The sequence below is a fragment of the Salvelinus sp. IW2-2015 genome, linkage group LG25 (genome assembly GCF_002910315.2).
Source record: "Salvelinus sp. IW2-2015 linkage group LG25, ASM291031v2, whole genome shotgun sequence".
NCBI classification, from domain to species: Eukaryota; Metazoa; Chordata; class Actinopteri; order Salmoniformes; family Salmonidae; genus Salvelinus; species Salvelinus sp. IW2-2015.
The window spans coordinates 4139782-4160070 of record NC_036865.1 but is presented as its reverse complement, the minus strand read 5'-3'; the positions used below and the strand labels follow the sequence as shown (position 1 = coordinate 4160070).

At 42.5% G+C, this 20289-nt stretch overlaps 1 protein-coding gene across 2 annotated transcripts in view; it reads right to left on the bottom strand.

Annotated features, from left to right (window-relative positions):
• Nucleotides 1-4827: 4827 nt before the first annotated feature.
• Nucleotides 4828-20289, bottom strand: part of LOC139022990 (A-type potassium channel modulatory protein KCNIP2-like) — a 202754-nt gene continuing 187292 nt past the window's right edge. Inside the window, exons 2-9 of one of the 2 annotated variants that reach the window (XM_070434867.1) lie at nucleotides 13496-13598; nucleotides 12244-12364; nucleotides 8950-9019; nucleotides 8466-8536; nucleotides 8181-8288; nucleotides 5825-5929; nucleotides 5629-5691; nucleotides 4828-5180 (exon numbers count right to left, since the gene is read on the bottom strand). In XM_070434867.1, coding sequence (XP_070290968.1) covers nucleotides 5133-5180; nucleotides 5629-5691; nucleotides 5825-5929; nucleotides 8181-8288; nucleotides 8466-8536; nucleotides 8950-9019; nucleotides 12244-12364; nucleotides 13496-13598 — 689 coding nt within the window. In that variant the 3' untranslated portion in view covers nucleotides 4828-5132. Of the gene's footprint in view, nucleotides 5181-5628; nucleotides 5692-5824; nucleotides 5930-8180; nucleotides 8289-8465; nucleotides 8537-8949; nucleotides 9020-12243; nucleotides 12369-13495; nucleotides 13599-20289 lie in introns of both variants that reach the window. The other variant, XM_070434868.1, reaches the window with a different exon arrangement.

The window sequence follows — 20289 nt, the reverse complement described above, 5'->3', positions numbered from 1 at the left end:
CCATAAAGGCCTGATTGGTGCAATGCTGCAGGTGGTTCTTCTGGAAGGCTCTCTCATTTCCACAGAGGAACTCTGGAACTCTAAAATAGTGACCATTGGGTTCTTGGTCACCTCCCTGACCAAGGCCCTTCTCCCCCGATTGCCCAGTTTGGCCTGGTAGCCAGCTCTAGGAAGAGTCTTGGTGGTTCCAAACTTCTTCCATTTAAGAATGATGGAGGCCACTGTGTTCTTGGGGACCTTCAATTCTGCAAGAATTGTTTTGGAACCCCCAGATCTGTGCCTCGACACAATCCTGCTCGGAGCTCTATGACTTATCCTTCGACCTCATGGCTTGGTTTTTGCCTGAATGCACTGCTCAACTGTGGGACCTTATATAGACAGGTGTGTGCCTTTCCAAATCATGTCCAATCAATTGAAATTTCCACAGGTGGATTCCAATCAAGTTGTAGAAACATTTGATGATCAATAGAAACAGGATGCGCTTGAGCTCATATCAAAGGGTCTGAATACTTATGTAAATATGGTATTTCTGTTTTTTTCTTTTTAATACATTTGCAACATTTCTAAAAAAACTTTTTTCACTTTGTCATTATGTGGTATTGTGAAATTGTTTTTTTAAATACAATTTAAGATAAGGCTGTAAATTAACAAATATGTGGCAAAATCAAAGTGTCTGAATACTTTCGGAAGGCACTGTATCTGACTCAGTGGTTGAGGCAATTTATACCTATTCAATTTGACTGAGGGCAATCTTTGTACACTTAAAGGATACCTTGGGATTTTGGCAATGAAGCTCTTTCTGTTTCCCTCCGACCGAGTAGACTCATGCATACCATCCGTACGTCTCTGCACTGTATGAAGGAACTTAGAGACTGTAGTTGTTAATAGACTTCCAGTCATTGTGCTAATGCTTGTTAGCAATAGCGCTAACACTAGTTAGCAACTTCCTTCAAATCTGCACACAGAGACAACAACATTTTATCCACTATTTTATCTGACTCTGGGGAACTAGATTGCCAAAATTAAATGCTTTTGATATTGGTATGGACACTACTGTTGTGTGTGTGTGTGGGTGTGTGTGTGTGTGTGTGTGTGTGTGTGTGTGTGTGTGTGTGTGTGTGTGTGTGTGTGTGTGTGTGTGTGTGTGTGTGTGTGTGTGTGTGTGTGTGTGTGTGTGTGTGTGTGTGTGTGTGTGATGTGAGAGTGTTACACAGATATGTAACATAGCCTCTCTTATTTTGTTGTAAAAAAAGGCAATATTGAACCATCTAGATATTTTCAGCCCTTCATAACCCACCACACTACAAGATTAGCTGTTCATTACAATGGAGTTATGAATAGGCTGTAGTCACATAGTTTGCCTGGCTTTCACTGTGAATTAAGCAAAAATGATCACTAAAAACACTTCACACACAAAGATGCATAGCAATGTGATTTGTATTGTCTCTGTACAAAATATACACATCTTACATATGCAATGCAACCAGTTGAGGCTAGCTAACTAACTACACACAGTCAGTAACAACGGGTTAGTAGATATCATTGTTCTATGACACAGTACGTGGAGTATAGATGGGTTTCAATGGTGCTCAGTGCATGAAATCACCTACGGCACCTGCAAGCAGACAATCAGAGCCAGACCCCCCCCCCCCGCCCAGACAATCAGAGCCAGACCCCCCCCCCCCGCCTCCTCCCAGAAAAGAGATTGTGAAAACATATTCGAGTGGATTAAATGTAGATGTACAGTAATCAGAAGTTAAAAATATTGGAGTTGGAAGAAGGTGCAGGTTATTACAGGTGTTAACCGATTAATAATACACTCCAGGTAGAAGTTGGCCCAGGGATAGTTTACCAAAATTCCAAAATTKCATATGAGTTRTRTTACCCTGTAAGCAGTCTATGGACAAGTTGTGGCAGCAATCCATGATTTGGCTTTGTTTCCTTGGAACTGTTTTCAAATTCTAGCATTTTAGCATTTGTGGCACAAATCCAATGCAAGTCAATGGCACCTCTATTAGTATTTTTGCAATTCATGTCCAAATCATCTATAAGTGACTTAAGCCTTGTTTACACCTTGCGCTAACATGTGAGTTTTTTGATCTGATCTATATAATCCAATCACTATCTGACCAAGGTTTGTCACATCTGCACATTGTTTTAAAATATGTCTCTTATCCGTCCAATSTGTCTGCATTGTGACAATATTAGCTGCTGCCTCCCTCTATGCAAATTGTTTGACAGATATTCTTTCAAAAATATTATGATTTTGTTTATTTTAAGACATTTAATGATGTCATAAGTCAATGGTGCAACCTGTCAAGGACTTTAGAGGCTGGTCAAATTATGATTTAAATGATTTGACATTCTGGGTCTGTTTACTCTTGATAGATATCCAGACACMTCTGCCTGACTACCTCCGGAGGTGTTCCGGAAAATCTGATCACAATCAGATCACAATGTGTCTTTTAATCATCTACACCTGGCAAAAWACGTGGGCACAATCAGAATGTGGGCAGGATCAGGACAAAGGTGGCATGTTAGCACCATATATAAATAGGGCTTTAGTTGAGCTACACAAWCAATATGAGATACTTCAGGTTGATTTTGGATTTGCTAATATAAGTACCACTGACTTGAATTGGATTTGTGCCACAAATGCTACAACGTCAGCATTTGGAAAAAATAGTGTAATGCCAGGTAAACAAAACCAAASKATGGATTGTTGTCATACCTTGACCATAGACKGCTTACCGGGTAAGGAAATCTAAATTAAATGGTCCTAGGATCAGTTATCCTACTCAATCCTAACCTTAATGAGTATGCGGCTGTAGGACTATCTGACCCTGAACCAGTTGGTTATCTACTCCCAGGAACAGGTAAAAGAGTGTAGAATATGGACGTTATTGCTTATGCCACTGTTGTAGGGCTGAAAGTGATGACGTAATTTAATGAGACACATAAGAAGCAGTTGATGGAGACAGGTAATGTTATCTTGCAAAAGATCAACATTCTCTTCAGAACCACAAAGGCATTTCAAACAGCCTTTTTTAATCCCCAGTTCGAAACTTGAAGTTGGCAAAGAATTGGGAAACTGTACTATTCAGTCGACAAATCACTCTCTTACGCAGTGACACACACACAACCCAACACCCCTACACACAAAAGCATTCACATTCTATCCCTTTCCACTCTAATCTCTCTTTATCGCTTTCTCCACTTCCTCCCACATTTCACACGTGCCTATTTATAGCCTGATATAACTGCGGGTGGCTTTAAATACTTCTTCAGTGTGTGTGTCTGACTCTTTGGTAGAAACAGTACTGGTGTCCTCACACCCACCGACCCACCCACCTACCCACCCGCCCACCTTCGTGCACACGCACACACAAACACTACAACACACACGCCTGACTTTGTGTACGAAGACATGAAACAAGAAGCCTAACTTGGATTCCGTATCAGGTAGAATTGTCCTCGACATGTTGCTGCTCTTTCATGGTCGATCTAAACAGAAATGCTTCCWGTTTCAGTTGCATGATCAGTATAATGAAAAATAGGCATAATATGACATATTACAGTGTTTGATAAGCCAGACATTTCCATTTCAARTCCTATTCCCATGCTTCACTGCATCAGTCAGTCACCTGTAAATACAGTGAGGAGTCTACTGAAGCCTAGAGGGTCGAAGTAGCATGTTCATCAATAGAGCCCCACATTAGACTGTCTAGTAGTTCTTGARCGCAGGGTTATTGGAAGAGGTACAACAGTCAGCATACGTTAGTGTTAGTACAAATGAGGCCTCATATGGGGTTGAAATTTGAATGGATTCCTACCAGAGACAGGAATGACAAGTACGCACACGGACGCGCACACACACACACGGAGCGAGGCACCTGTGGATGACTCTAGCAACAGCAGACAGGCAGACAGGCTTTGGAGTATTTCTGTATATACGTACAAGTTATTATTAGTGACATCATTATTGCGATATTCAAATCAGTCCCTTATTAAAAAACAACTCTGTCTCTGTCTTCTGTTCGCAAGAAGTCTCATCCTTCAGATCCTCAGTCCCTTCAGTTCCATTGTCCCTTTTCCAAGTGTCCTTTCCTCCTTTTGTCCACTAAGTGGCGGTAGATACCTTTGTTTTAATGACAGAGGCGTCAGGGGTCCAGCTGCTCTGGTAGAAGTTGCCTCGAACCACAGATCTAGGATTAGCCACCCCTGACCCTAACCTTAACCATTAGGRGGGGACATGCAAAACTGACCATTGGTCAGTGAGTATGGGGGACTTTATCCTACATTGAGTCCAGGCAGCATGCTACAGCAGCTTTCTCAGAAACAGGAGTGTTAAAATAATACAATTGTTAACGAACCAGGGGTGTTTTCAACCAGACAAAGCACTCCAAAAGTTGCATATAGACGTAACGGATAGAGCTGACACGATTGACTCCCTATTACACAGGACAGGCAATCATATTTGTTCTACACAACACATTTCTGTCTGAAAGTTCTGTAACGTTGCTCACTCCTGAACCGGTCCTTGATGTGGGTGTGGATCACCAGCCCCTCTCTTCTCTATGTCTCTGGGAGAGATGAAGGGCTGGATAAGAGGAGGCACCCCCTTTTGGCTTGGAGTGAGGGCAGAGAGAAATACACACACACCACACACACACACACACTACACACACACACACACACACACACCACGCACACCACACACCACACACACACACCACAACACACACACCACACACACACGCACACGCACACGCACACGCAACACGCAGCGCGCGCACACCACGCGCACACACACGCGCTACACACGCGCACACACACGCGCACACACATGCGCACACACATACACACATGCGCACACATACAAATACACGCGCATGCCAGTGGAGGCTGCTGAGGGGAGGACGGCTCATAATAATGGCCGCTAAGGAGCAAAAGTAATGGCATCAAACACATAGAAACCATGCGTTTGATGTATTTGATACCATTCCACTTATTCCGCTACAGCCATCACCACAAGCCATTCCTGCCCAATTAAGGTGCCACSAATCTCCTGTGGTGCACACTCACACACACACCTCCCCTGTCCTCCAGCCACTTTCCTATGTCAGAGGCTCCTAGATGACATTGTCGAACAGCTGCATGGACTGCATGATGTTCTCATCCTGAAGAGAGAAAGGGGGGGATAGAGAGTGAAAAGGAGAGAGATAGAAATGTTAAGCATAGAGAGACAACAGGGATAGCAAGTTTCTAGAGGCACAATTAATCCCTTTTTGTTTCAGCTTTCTTTTTCAAGGGAGTCAGACTCCCTAAAATAGAGACGACAGTGAAGGTGAAGCTCAGAGGAGTCGGCCCAGACAGTTTCCTCTCTGCTCTCTCTCTCTCTCTCTCCCTCTCTCTATCTATCAGAATATATTTAAAGTGCATTTTAAATGGCTCACAACCCAAAACAATGTTGGAAAATYGGTGAAAAGGGAATATAAAATGTGCAAGCAGTAACGGTCCTAAAATGGCCTAATTAACCTTAGTGAGATCTGAGGACTCAGTGGTCAGTTACACAAATGYAACCTGTCTTACAAACAAGAACTTTCACACACCACACACACAACCTACCTTTTGGCATGACTCGATGAACTCATCAATAGTGACCACCCCATCATTATTACGATCCATTTTCTAGAAGGGAGAAAGGGGAGMAAAAAGGGGACAAACGTCGTTRAGTGCCCCTGGAGCAGTTTGGGGATTGAGTACCTTGCTCAAGGGCTTGCTCTAAAGTATTGGGTTTGATGAACAGAAATTGAATGTTGACCTGGAAAAAGCTCTCCACGTGTTCTCTGGGTGCCTCGTCCTGCATACAGGGGTATGTGTACTTCCCCATCATATCATAGATAGACTTCATTATATCCATCATCTCCTACAGAGAGACAGAAAGAGAGAGAGAGAGAGAGAGATAGAGCGAGATGACACAGGGTATACCCAGCTAGCATTTGGTTCCTTGGAAGTTGGGGGAATGTATGTTTTTGGTTTCACTTTTGATGTGGGAACGAAGCGATACGTTTCCTGATGGGTAAAACTGAATGTTTTCTAAACTTTCTGAGAACAGAAATGACAGTTGTTTTGCAGGGAGGTTCTGAGAACATTTTACTCTGGTTCCTTGAAAGTTTTCCTGGGAGGATTTATTAAAGCTCTGAGAACGGAAATTATAGGTTATTTTGAGTTTTTTGAATAACTTCCTTAAAAATTTCACTGAATGTTTCAATAAGACTTTTAATAATGCTGTTAGCTCATTTTGAGTTAACTCTAAGCACAGATAAGACCCATGTAAATGTATTTTCTTCAGCATTAATCATGCAATACCTTTATTTTGACATGGAATCAGTGGGATTTTTATCTATTATTGTCTGATTCTTCCCATGGAATTAGTCCACTGCACCACCAGGATGGAGCTAGCATGCCATGATTTTTTTACGCATACAAAGCTATTTATTTTAGTCTATTCAAACAGACCCCATTTCAAAGGAAACACCTGAACACACTTAACAAGATAGGAGGCTACAGAGCGTTTTGTTGATGCTGAGAATGGAATGTATATGTTTTTAAAAAACATTCTCAGAACGTTCTCTGAATGTTACTCAAGTTTTCTTGTGGTTTTTATGGAACGTTTTCTTCATGTTCTGAGAACGTAATGTATGTTGTTAAATAACATCCTTAGAATGTTCTCTGAATGTTACGAAAAGTTTCTTGTGTTTTTATGGAACGCTTTCTTAGTGTTCTCGGGGCAATTTAAGAACATGACTTTAAACAGAACCATTAGAAAACCTGTAGGAAACGTTATGCTGAAGTACTGAAATTGCCACATCAGAATGTTGTTTCTTAATGTTATCTGTACTATTTGAGAACGTTCCCAATACCAAACCAGTTGGAGAACATTCCCAGAACATTACCAAAATGTAAATTAAATGTAATCATGTTTGAATTTTTAGGAATTGTCCTGTTAAGGTAATGAAATACCCAAAAAAGAATGTGTTTTTTGTGAAGTTCCTCAGAAGGTTGTGGGAAGGTTGTATGCAAAATAACCATAGGACAACTACGCTCTCACCAAGCTCTAAAAAACACAAGGTTCTCAGAACATTATGTGGAAGCTGGGTAATGTCACAGCACAAGATCAGTCAATCACTCTCCAATCTGAGATTGAGGGTCAACTTGAGAACTGTCAACTTCAGAATAGACTTTAGATTTATAACATGGATAGACAGCTCAGAACTTAGAAGAGGAGACTCAGATTTCAGAATGGAGAGGTACAGTCTACACACCCCTTGCACAGTCTTCACATTTTACTGCCTTAAAATTTCTACGGATCTACACAACCTACACAACATTTTTTAAGTAAAAGTTAATTATAGAAATMTATGAAAATAATTAAATAGAAGAAATGGAAGATGTCTTGACACCCCAGAGTTAATACTTGGTGGAAGCACCTTTGGCAGCCATTTGAATAAGATTCTACTAACTTGGTACAACTCTTAGGGTAACATATAGACATTGTTTTTGTCAAAATTGCTCAAGCTCAATAACTTTGTTTGGGAATCATTGATGAAACAGCAATATTCAAACGTTGTCTCTGATTTTCATGGAAATMTAAGTCTGGGCTGAGACTGGACCACTCAGGAACACTCAGCACCTCTTGGAAAGGCATTCGGGTGTGTCTATAAAAAAAAKGTTTTTTAATTGTCCTGCTGAAAAATACAATTCTATCCCAGGGTTAAGTTTCTAGAAGACTGAGCCGTTTTTCCTCTAACTTTATAGCTGGGCTTTGCTCCATTCATTTTTTTATTTTGATCCTGACAAACTCCCCAGTCCCTGCCGGTGACAAGCACACCCATAATATGATGCTGCCACCACAATACTTGAAAATGCAGAGGATTTGACCTAAACCATTTAGGCCCAAAAGTGTATTTCTTCGCCGTGTTGTCTTGCAGTATTACTTAATGGCCTTGTTGCAAACAGAATGGATGATTTGGAGCAGATTTTTTAAAACATAAACTTCATTATTTTCAAGCTGACATACAGGCCAGTAATTCTGTTGATACTCTATATTTTCAAGTATTGTATATGTGTTTGCGTGTGTGTGTGCATCTGTGTTTGTGTGCAGCCTTGTGTGTAACCTCTTTGGTGATGCAGCCATCTTTGTTCAGGTCGTACAGGTTGAAGGCCCAGTTTAGCCGGTCGTTTATCGTTCCTCTCAGAATGATAGACAGACCAAACACAAAGTCCTGAGAAAAAAAAGAGTGAAAGACAAAGATATTGAGAGGGAGAGAAAGAGAAAGAGAGAGAAAGAGAGAGAGATTTAACATTTTTGTAAACATTCTTCACCACCCATCATACCTCACCAGCATTCAACATTTTTCCTCACTCCCTTAGGAAGTAGATAATAGTAAAAATAATCTTACCTCGAAACTAACCGATCCATTCTTGTTAGTGTCAAAGGCCTCAAACAAGAAATGTGCATACGCACCCGAATCTGAACGGACAGAGACGTACAGAATGTGTAATTGAAATGTGTCTGAGACAACAATATACCAAAAATTCCAAGTGGGTAAATATATTTAGAACAAAACCTGATCAAATAAGTTGTTAGCACATAAATGTAATTTCAGACAACACACTTTTATTCTGTAACAAGTAGCTAGAGATATCTTCAACCTAAATATAATTTCAAACATGGCCTTGTACTGTAAGTGCCCTACTGTAAGTAGTACAGACATAATGGTTAAAAAAATGGGACATCACATCAATACAAATATCACTGGTCTTAAATGTTGTTACTCTTGTTAAATGTTTCAGTTACTTTGGGGAGTAACAGATCTTTAAAATACTTGGTTTGGGTTTAGGGTTATAGGTCAGGGGTCAAAGGTTTAACGGTCATTGACTCACCTCCCTGGGGGAAGAATGTGGAGTAGATGGTTTTAAACGTCTCCTCATTCACCACTCCACTCGGACACTCCTACCAACAACAGCACAGAAAGAACAGGATCAGTCAGAAGGCAAGTCTTCTGCCATCCTTATTCTTTTACTATTATACGTTCTTGAACGTTAGGAAAATGATGTGGATATATTGAAGCAACATCTCAAGACATCAGTCAGGAAGTTAAAGCTTGGTCGCAAATGTGTCTTTCAAATGGACAATGACCCCAAGCACACTTCCAAGTTGTGGCAAAATGGCTTAAGGACAACAAAGTCAAGGTATTGGAGTGGCCATRACACATTTTTACTAGGATTAAATGTCAGGAATTGTGAAAAACTGAATTTAAATGTATTTGGCTAAGGTGTATGTAAACTTCCGACTTCAACTGTATATATATATATATACATATACTGTACATACATATGTGTGTGATGGGATGTATAGACATTATGAATAGTATGTAGATAGAATATGTAGTATATCTGTAGAATACGTAGGATAGAACAGTGTATGTACAGCAATAGTTGAATAGAATGGCCTTGACTAGAATACAGTATTATACATATTAAATAAGTAAAACAGTATGTAAACATTATTAAAGTGACCGGTGTTCCGTTATTAAAGTGACCAGTGAGTCCATGTCTATGTACATAGGGCAGCAGCCTCCAAGGTACAGGGTTGAGTAACTGGGTGATAGCCGGCTAGTGACAGTTATTAAGTTCATGACAGGGTTCTGGGTGGAGGCTGGCTGGTGATGGCTATTTAACAGTATGATGGCCTAGAGATAGAAGCTGTTTTTCAGTCTCTCGGTCCCAGCTTTGATGCACCTGTACTGACCTCGCCTTCTGGATGATAGATGGGTGAACAAGCCATGGCTCGGGTGGCTGAGTTCCTTGATTATCTTTTCGGCCTTCCTGTGACATCGGGAGCTGTAGATGTCCTGGAGGGCAGGCAGCGTGCCCCCGGTGATGCGTTGGACAAACCGCACCACCCTCTGGAGAGCCCTGCAGTTGCGGACGGTGCAGTTGCCGTACCAGGCGGTGATACAGRCAGACAGGATGCTCTCAATGGTGCATCTGTAAAAGTTTGTTAGGGTCTTAGGGGCAAACCAACATTCTTCAGCCTCCTAATGTTGAACAACATGCTGTAGCACCTTCTTCACCACACTGCCTGTGTGGGTGAACCATTCCAATTTGTCAGTGATGTGTACGCCGAGGAACTTGAAGCTTTACACATTCTCCACTGCGGCCCCGTCAATGTGGCTGGGGGCGTGCTTCCTCTGCTGTCTCCTGAAGTCCACGATCAGCTTCATCGTTTTGTTGACATTGAGAGAGGTTATTTTTCCTGGCACCACTCTGCCAGGGCCCTCAGCTCCTCCCTGTAGGCTGTCTAGTCATTGTTGGTAATCCGGCCTACCACTGTTGTGTCATCTGCAAACTTGATGATTGAGTTGGAGGAGTGCATGGCCACGCGGTCATAGGTGAACAGGCAGTACAGGAGGGGGCTGAGCACTCACCCTTGTGGGGCCCCTGTGTTTAGGATCAGCCTAGTGGAGGTGTTATTTCCTACCTTCACCACCTGGGGATGGCCCATCAGGAAGTCCAGGACCCAGTTGCACAGGGCGGGGTTCAGACCCAGGGAACCGAGCTCAATGATGAGCCTGGAGGGTACTATGTTGTTGAGGTCTGAGATGTAGGAACAGTGTTCTTACGTAGGTATTCCTCTTGTCCAGATAAGATAGTGCAGTGTGCAATGCAATGGCGATTGCATCACCCGTGGATCTATTGGGGCGGTATGCAAATTGCAGTGGGTCTAGGGTGCCGGGTAAGATGGAGGTAAAATGATCCTTAACTAGCCTCTCAAAGCACTTCATGATGATTTTTTTATCAAAATGCATTTTTTGGCAGAAATACTTTCTAGAACATGTTAACTTTCATGTGCCTTAATAACAAATGTGTATTCCATCTGTAAATATGAATAAAATTGTTAAATTATGAGCCTAGTTAGTTTAGCCACGGAAGAAAGTTAGGAACCTTCCCGCTAGCCATGATTGGCTGAGATAATGGATGGGCTGGACATGCCGAGAGATGAGTTCGGATTGATCTGCCATGTAGKATGCTTCTGTCTATAACATGAGCTGCTCAGTATGTGTAGGTAATCCTTTCTAATGCAGCTTTTTTTTAAAGATATCACAAAGAAATCAGTGGAATTTCCAGTGGAAGCAGAGTATGATACCTAAGGAGATGGAGAAAATTCTGGCATTTGATTGCAAATATGCAGAGGGAGTCGAAAAGAGAACACCGAAGGCTGTTGTATAAAACACCTGCCTCCGGACTACATTTTCAAACTAAGGGCAACCATGMCATCCGTGACAGAGAAGGAGAATCATTCATCCATGTGGGTAAGAGAGTTTAGCTAGCTACATTTTCAGATATTATACATTTCTAATTCAGTCATGAAGTCATTTTCATTGCAAGTTAAGGCGTACCGGTAGCTAGCTAACATTAGCTAGTTGGCTCACTAGRTAATGTTACATGTATGATCTGTGTAGTAATATTATTTGTATCTCAAAGCCATTTGCAGTGCTAGTTATAGCCTAATGTTAGCTAGCAAGCTAACATTGAACCTAGTTGGTTAGCTACTTACAGATTTATGCAGGGTAGTAATGTTATGAGTTGGGATAATGGTTCATTGTTTAGCTAGCTAGCTAGCCTAGCCACATGTCTTAACAAAAAACTCTGTTATGCAAGTAACCATTTCACTGTACCGTTTACACCTGCTGTATCCTGTGCATGTGACAAATAAAGATTTTATTTGATATAGTGTGTGTTTACGAGAGACAGTAATGTGAAGAACAGCATAACCTGCACCAAAGTCAAATTAGGATATAATGTTAGATAATGTCCAAGTTATACAATTCTCCAGTATAATGCCCTGCTTTTATTTCATCACACTCACAACTGTAAGCCATTTTCTGCAATTAGCACGCCATTAACTTGTAATTKATTTTCCTTTAATAACGAATACAAATTCATATACTGTAACAATAAGAACTGATATAACCAAGTTCAGAATTGCACCTTCTGTATTCTACTAATCTAAAGCTGAACAGTAAGTTGAGATCCCGACTGAATTAAAAAATATATATATTTTACAGCGTGACTCGACTGATTGACGGAAGTGCAATTTTCCCAACCCTCAGCCCCGGSTCTCTAGCCCTCCCATATCCCCATCCCCTCTCTTCCCCGCATCCCCAAACTCACGTTCTTGAAGCCCCTATAGAGAACTTGTAGTTCCTTCTTGTTGAACTTGGTCTGCTCCTGTAGTTTGTCCAGCCCCTCTGGTCGATGGCACACAGMGGACAACTCAAAGTCATCCTCTACGCTYTCTGTGGGACAGAGAGGYCTGTTAGATATACCTATAGGTCAGTGGAGGCTGGTGGGAGGAGCTATAGGAGGACAGGTTCATTGTATTGGCTGGAGTGGAATCAGTGGAACGGAGTCAAATGTGGTTTCCATATGTTTGATACCGTTCCATTAATTCCATTCCAGCCATTACAACGAGCCCTACACTTATTGCTCCTCCCACCAGCATCCACTGCTATAMGCTACTCCTACAGGTTCCTGGCTGGCACACCTTTTAATTGGTCCTAGTAATAATAATAGTAAAAACACAGCCAACTAAATCAATGTTAATTATGAACTGTTGAGAAATCATTACATTACTGTTAGCAGACATTAGCTTCACTAAAACATACCGTTAGATGAGAAATTGCTACATTTACATTGTATTACAATTCTCCAAAAACTGAAGTGCACAAAGAAAGACAGGTAGTCGTCAAGTCATCAATAGAAAACAAAAACATACCAACATCACACCGTGAGATTCCTGAATGTCTATGGAGAAGTTCATTTAATAACCCGATGTGCTCATTGACGATAACTTTCAGTGAAAGTAGTGGTAAACCATCGAAACATCAGTGAAACGACAAAAGCCCTCAGATCTTCAGGCAATACGATAATATGGTCCTCACACTCCATCCCTCCCTCCCTCCCCATCCATTTCTCTCTCCACTCATCCCTCTCTTTCTCTATTCCAACCTTATTACACACACAATCAGCTGAAGACAACCAGGCCTCACTCCTCCTCTCCTCTTATCCCAAGATGCAAAGCAGGGCTGACTGTCTGTCCACATCTCACTTCTCACCTCTACACATACATCAGTCACACACCATACCAGACAAAAATACTGTAAAATACCTCCAGAACACACAGTTCAATAATACTGAGATGTATCCAGATATATTGTATATAGTGTGTGTATGTGTGAGAGAGAAAGAGAGAGAGAGAGAGAGAGAGAGAGAGAGAGAGAGAAGGTGTGTGTGTATTTGTCTGTGTCTATGTGTAAGCATGCACATGTGTGTGTGCCGTGAGTGTGTAGATGTGTGTGTGTGTGTGCGTTTGCGGACCCATGTGTGTATGTGTGTGTAGGGAGAGTGAAGACTGAAGAGTCACTTGCATTGACTGACTGAGGCGGCAACGGAAGGCGTGCAGCAGGGCAGCAGCTTGAGGAATCTCTGCTTTATAGTCTTTTTACTTTTGATGGTGGGAGTGTTACCTGTAATCACCAACCATAGCAGAGGTTAGACATAGAGCACACACAGACACACAAAGGAAGAAAAACTCACAGATGCAGGTCTGCATGTGCACACAAACTGACATGCACACCTACGACCATGCACACACACACACACACACACACACACACACACACACACACACACACACACACACAAGCAACATGCAACTCATTGAAGCATGCACAGCAGTCTCCCATAGTAAGGGCAACGGTTCGGTTTGCTGACCTGGCTTTTCTAGGACGGGCGTGCGCGTCCATTTCAGCTGATAGCTTACATCACCATACACAGACCTCTACGGGTGAGTCATTGGCAAACACAAAGAAATAATTAATACTCAGTATGAAGTCATAATTATCTTCAGTCTGAATGGACTCCAGGAAACTGAGGGAAGTCGATGGCAAACAGAGAAAGGCAAAAGGGTTCTTATGAGGTAAGAATCCACATTTATCTAACCTTTTCAAAGATTTCTAGGAATCAATGCAACACAATTTCTAGGCAATTCCTAGACTACCAGTACAATAGTTTTTGATAGCCCTGATGCCTCCTAGAGAAAAGCCATATGGTTAGTCGGTTGAGCTAAAGCCCAACTCTCTACTCCAGWRGTTTTCAAAGTCTGAGACAGTGGGCCTCCTTTCAGGGAACATCAAGACAATKATTTCCATTATATATATATATTATACATTTCGTTTTAAAATAAATAGCTGCAATGAAACTGTTAGAAAACKACTTTTATTTTATATTTTTTGGACACAACTTAATTAACATGCACCTGACTTTAAGTCAATAGAAGTCTTTTCAAAATATAACAGTTAATTCAGTCGAAAACCTTTTTGTTTTTGTTTATTATGCAAAGTATGTCATTGCCCTTTAAAAACGCCGTTGCCCCTCTGGTTGTATGCATTTCTCTAACGATGCCATGCATGCAATTTTAGGAATTGTGAAATAAATGTGGTAGCACTGGAAAGCTGGAATACCCCTCTTTTTAAATGTAGCCACCAAACTGCTTTAAAAGGTGTGTTTTCCACGCGATTGTAACTAGAAACAGGTCTAATATTTATTCATGATTAGAGAACCGAATACAGTTCTGCTGAATCCCAAACCAGTCCCTTCCCCTCGGCCTTACATTTGCACGTTCACGCGCACCCCCGTGCGTGTCCCAAAGCTGAGGGAGTTAAGATTATCAAGGGTGTAGGGGCTAATTAGACTCTCCAAMAGCCTATTCGACCAAGCCAGCAAGGCTGCAGGCTCCAGAGCAAAGTGGTATCCCAACATGCACCGCAATATGTTTGGAGATTGTGCAATTTCATACTGAAGAATGGAGAGGCGGGCGTAACTCTATGACGTGTGTTTGTTTGTGTCTGATTTCGAGGTTTGACACATAAAACACATGGAATAACTCCCAAAATAAATGTTGAACTGTTAATGAGGTTTATATCTTGTATAACGACAGGGGGGGTTGAATTATTTCATGCTAATTGTATTATTTAAATGTGGAACATCAATTACATCATTCACAGGGTTGGGTAGGTTACTTTCTAAATGTAATCCATTACAGTTACTAGTAACCCCTTGGTGAGGCGTGCATCACACTTTGAAAACATCCGTGTTAGATCAACATTCAGCTGGACCTTGACCAAACGACTCAAACCCTACCAGTCCTCACAWTCTAACAGATCAGAATTCAACCACTAGAACTCATCCATCAGAACTCATCCACCAGAACTCCAGAACTCATCCTTTAGAACTCATCTGTCAGAATTAATTCTATCAGAACTCATTAATCAGGACTCATCCGCCAGAAATCAGCCCATGTCACTCACCACTCACCCTCAACCCACTGACCACACAAACAGTACAAGTACAACCCAAGTTGGAACCAAGAATAATCACAGTGCAATTCGAGGACACACTCAGTAAGAATCCGACCTGGTAGTGTCAGAGCGAAGTCATACTGTATCCCCGTGTGTCCTAAAGGTTAAGGCAGAGAGAAGAAGAGAGCACCTGCATCTCCGTGGTAACAGCAACTGCTCTACTTTTAGTAGAGCTCCAGAAGTCTGAGGGATGAAGGCCATGACAAAGACCAGTATTGTATGACCCGTGACTATACCAATACATTAACARGCCTCTGAATGAACACACGCATGCGCACACACACACACAGGTTGACACAATCCCTATTATGTACTAAGGACAAGCTGTTGATCTGTTGGACCGTGTCACTCCCTTTCTTCCCCATATGCTTTCTGTCCCACCCCCGACAGGTGTGCTGCCAAAATAGGCTGTACGAGGTTAGAGATTAGAGCTATAGGTACTGACACACACCAACCCTCGCACACACCCACACACACACAGAGAGTTGCCTTGAGACGGGATGGAGTGTGTGTGTTTGATCTGGCCCACGCAGGGTCATCAAAGCCATTATGGCCACCAGGGCAGAGTCAATCACACTCTGCTTACACACACACACACACACACACACACACACACACAGGTTGACATTATTCCCTACATAATATTTTTTTAATCAACATTTATTTTGAGGGGAGATCAGCTTCAACATTGCAGATATATTGTAACTTCCATCAACGTAATTGTCTGCATTTCCAATCCCCCATATATATAAAAAAATATATATATACACTGTACATATACACATACTGTACCAGTCAAACGTTTGGACACACCTAATACTCATTCAATGTTTTTTCTTTATTTCAAAATGTTGTTTTTTTACATTGTAGAATAATAGTAAAGGCATCAAAACTATAACACATATGGAATCATGTAGTAACCAAGCATTTTTATTTTATATTTGAGATTCTTTAAATTCGCTACCCTTGATGACAGCTTTGCACACGCTTGGCATTCTCTCAACCAGCTTCATGAGGTAGTCACCTGGAATGCATTCCAATTAACAGGTGTGCCATGTTAAAAGTGAATTTGTGGAATTTACAGTATNACAGGTGTGCCATGTTAAAAGTGAATTTGTGGAATTTACAGTATAAAGAATGTCTTTTACCAAATAGAACTAAGTCCATATTATGGCAAGAACAGCCCAAATAAGCAAAGAGAACCGACAGTCCATTATTACTTTCAAATAAATCCCTAGTAATTCTATCGAAGGGCGTGTCTATCATTGGCAACGGGATAAAGGAATTTTGAAAATTAGGAAGGGGTGAGGTTCTCTGACAGTCAGCACACACCTGGCAATACCTTACTGCATACACCCCGGTCAGAAAAAGTGTAGTAACATCCGTTCTTGTGTTTCTCTCCGTAAATGTCCTCCCAACAAGTGGTTATGGGCCAGGTTCAGCACTGTCACATGAAACGGGGTTGAAACCAACAGCTCCACTGTGATGTCATTGGACTTTGATACCTGGTATAAGAGATTGTTCCTCATGGAAAATGGGGAAAGGTGAGTACATTAGCAGGATTTACAGGTACACCATCCATTACCTTGCCATTCTGTCTGGCGTTCTGTAGTGTGGGGTCTTCTATCTGAGCAGTACCAAACCTTCCTCTATACTGTGTTAACTCAGAAGGAAAAATCTCATGGGCATAAGAATTTCCAGGCCCCTCGGCCTGCGCTTCCTGTTCCTCCTCTTCCACCGTTTATGGCCCATTTATCCCCACTGGTTTCCTGCCTCTTCGTCGTGTCCTTCCCCTTCTTCTCCCAGGAGAACTCTAGTGTCGGCTATGGGAGTCGGGCAGGTAAGTACCAATTTGTTAACTTTCCTTTCATAGGTCAGGGAGTTCTTTGGTAACGGTTTTGTTTTCTTTTCACTGGAAAATGTAAATATCGCCTGGCATGCCCTATTATCTGGCACCGCCATCTCCTTTGTCCTGTAGTCCTTTCCACAATTCTTGAAAATATGGACAGTCGTGACCTAGTAGCATGGGATGTGGTAGGTTCTCAATCAACCCTAGGTTACCTCTGAACTGCACTCTGGTGGTGTTAATCTCTACATCTGCGGTTGGGTAAGTTGTCGTGTCCCCGTGAACACAGATGATGTCCCTGGTTGGAGAGGCAGTCCTCTGCGGCTGGGCTAATAGTGAAGTCCTGATGAGGGAGACCATGCTCCTGGAGTCTAGAGGAGCATCTACTTCTTTCCCTTGGACCTGTACCCAACTGAGGTGCGGTGGGTGGCAGTGGGCTTGGATATGGGCTGAAATGACATGGCAGTGGTGTAGATTGGAAATGTCGAACAGCATAGGTTCCTCCTTCTTGGGACAGTGCCACGTGATGTGTCCTATTTCGCCACAGCGGTAGCACTCCCAGGTGTCGGTATCAGCCCCTCTATTCCTCACCTTTGCTTCAGGTTGGAAACCCTGGTCCTGGCACCCACATTCCCCATCCGCTCTTTGGATTCTTCCATTCAAAACCCGGGGAGTCTGCAGTTGAGATTTCTTGCTTCCTCCTTCTTTGAGGCCTCCCTTTTCATGGGTGGTTCTGTCCAGACGACTGGGTTTGAGCAGTTCGTCAGTTGCTCGACACCTCTCAATGAGGTCCACCACTCTGTCCGCTGTGGTGGGACTGCCCTGGCTGACAACCTTCTTTAGCTCGTAAGGTAAGGCCCGGATGTAGTGGTCAATCACAATTTTTTCCACAATGTCCCCAGTACTGAGGGTTGCGGGCTCCAGCCATTTCTTTGCTAGGTGAACCAGGTCAAATATCTGTGACCTTGGTGCCTTCTTGGGTTGATACGTCCAAGTAACCAACCGCCGGGCCCTTAAAGAAACAGTGACTCCCAACTGTGCGAATATTTCCTTCTTCAGTGTGTCATAGTCATTGGCTTCTGTTGCTTCCAGATCAGACCACACCTGATGTGCATCCCCACAAAGGAATGGAGCCAGTATTCCTGCCCATTTTATCTGTGGCCATGCCTCTCGTTCTGCCGTGCACTCGAATGTCTTTAGGAAAGCCTCAACGTCATCATTTGGCGTCATTTTCTTCAGATATCGAGTGGTCACAATGGTCTGTTGAGCAATTTTCACTGCAGTGATTTCAGCAGTTAACTTTTGCATGTCCATATTCACCTGCAGTTGACACTTCATTTGTTCCTCCAATAAGAGGCGTTTGGTTTCCGCTTGCTGCCGATCGGCTTTTAGTTGCATGTTATTGAAAGTGACTAATTGCTTCAACAGATCTTCCACGGTTGTCTCTCCTTAAAACAACCCCCCCCCCCGAAAAAAATGTTGTGGCTGTGTGTGTGTGTATCCTCACTGCCTGCTCACATTCTCCACCAATGTGGCAGTTTTGGCGACAAGATCTTTGTAAGGCAGGGTTTACACATACAAACACACACCACCAGTCCAAGTAAAGGGTTAAACCGGTTTATTATTATCAGGTTGTGTCAAGCTTTCCCTGATTTACCAATCAAAAACAAAAGAGTAATAACTTCGTACGGGTGGAAGGTCTTCAATCTTGTCTTTGGGGGAAATCATTGTTTAAATCATCAGTCCCCTTTCTTCCGGTAAACAGCCTCCTTCCCACTGTACGCTAATGTCCTCCATAACCTAATTACTCCCTTTCACCCCTGGGGGTCAAAGAAAGACAAAGGAAGGAAATCCAGGGCGGCGGTAAGTAGAAGCCCTGATTGGTTTCACCTGTCTGCCAGTTTGGCTCTGATTTCAATTGAGACAGGGTTGTGTTGTTCTGCTGCAGTCTAGAAGGTTCCCATGAGCTGTCCATGGTCCTGCTGGGGAATACTTCTCATTGGCTTCCGTGGTCCTGGCAGCCAGAAAACAAAGAAACTCTCAGCGCATTCCCGTCCATCACCCACCCACAACAACCCGAACCGCTACATACGTAAAAATACATATCAAACAAATATACATAAACTCAGCAAAATAAAGTAACGTCTCTCACTGTCCACTGCGTTTTATTTTCAGCAAACTTACCATGTGTAATATTTGTATGAACATAAAAGATTTCTAACAACTGAAGACATAAACTGACAAGTTTTCCACAAACAGTGAATAACAGAAATGGAAGTGAAGTGGTGGGTCCTGGAACAAGTTTCGTTTGCTGTTGAGTGTTCCCATTTTCACTAAGGCACTGCAAGTTCCAGACATTTCTGGGGGGGAATGGCCCTAGCCCTCACCCTCGCGAATTCAACAGGTCCCAGACCTGTAAGATTGTTGGCTCTTCCGTTGGCAATGGCAGAACACGTGATTCTGTTTTCTGCAGGGAATTCACACACAGAACGAGCAGTATGGGTATTGGCATTGTCATGACTGGAGGGTATTCAAGGATGAGGCTGCAGGAAGGGTAAAATAAGGGAGGAGGATGTCTTCCTGTAACGCACAGCGATTGAAGTTGCCTGCAATGAAACAAGCTCAGTCCTGATGATGCTGTGACACACCGCGCCAGACCATGACGGACTCCGCTCCACAAATTTGATCCCGCTCCTAGAGTACAGGCTCGATGTAATTTGCTCATCCTTCGACTATAAACAAATCCGACATCACCCTGCTGGTGAGACGAAACTGCGTTGTCAATGAAGGCACTTTTTGCCAGTCCTGTCTGGTCCAGCGACGGTGGGTTTGCGCCAATAGGCGACGTTGTTGCCTGAAGAAGAGGACATTCTTTTTGTTGTGGAGTTTATATACTGTTAGACACCATACCTTTTAAAATATATTTTTTCTTTTATTATTTTCATACTCTAA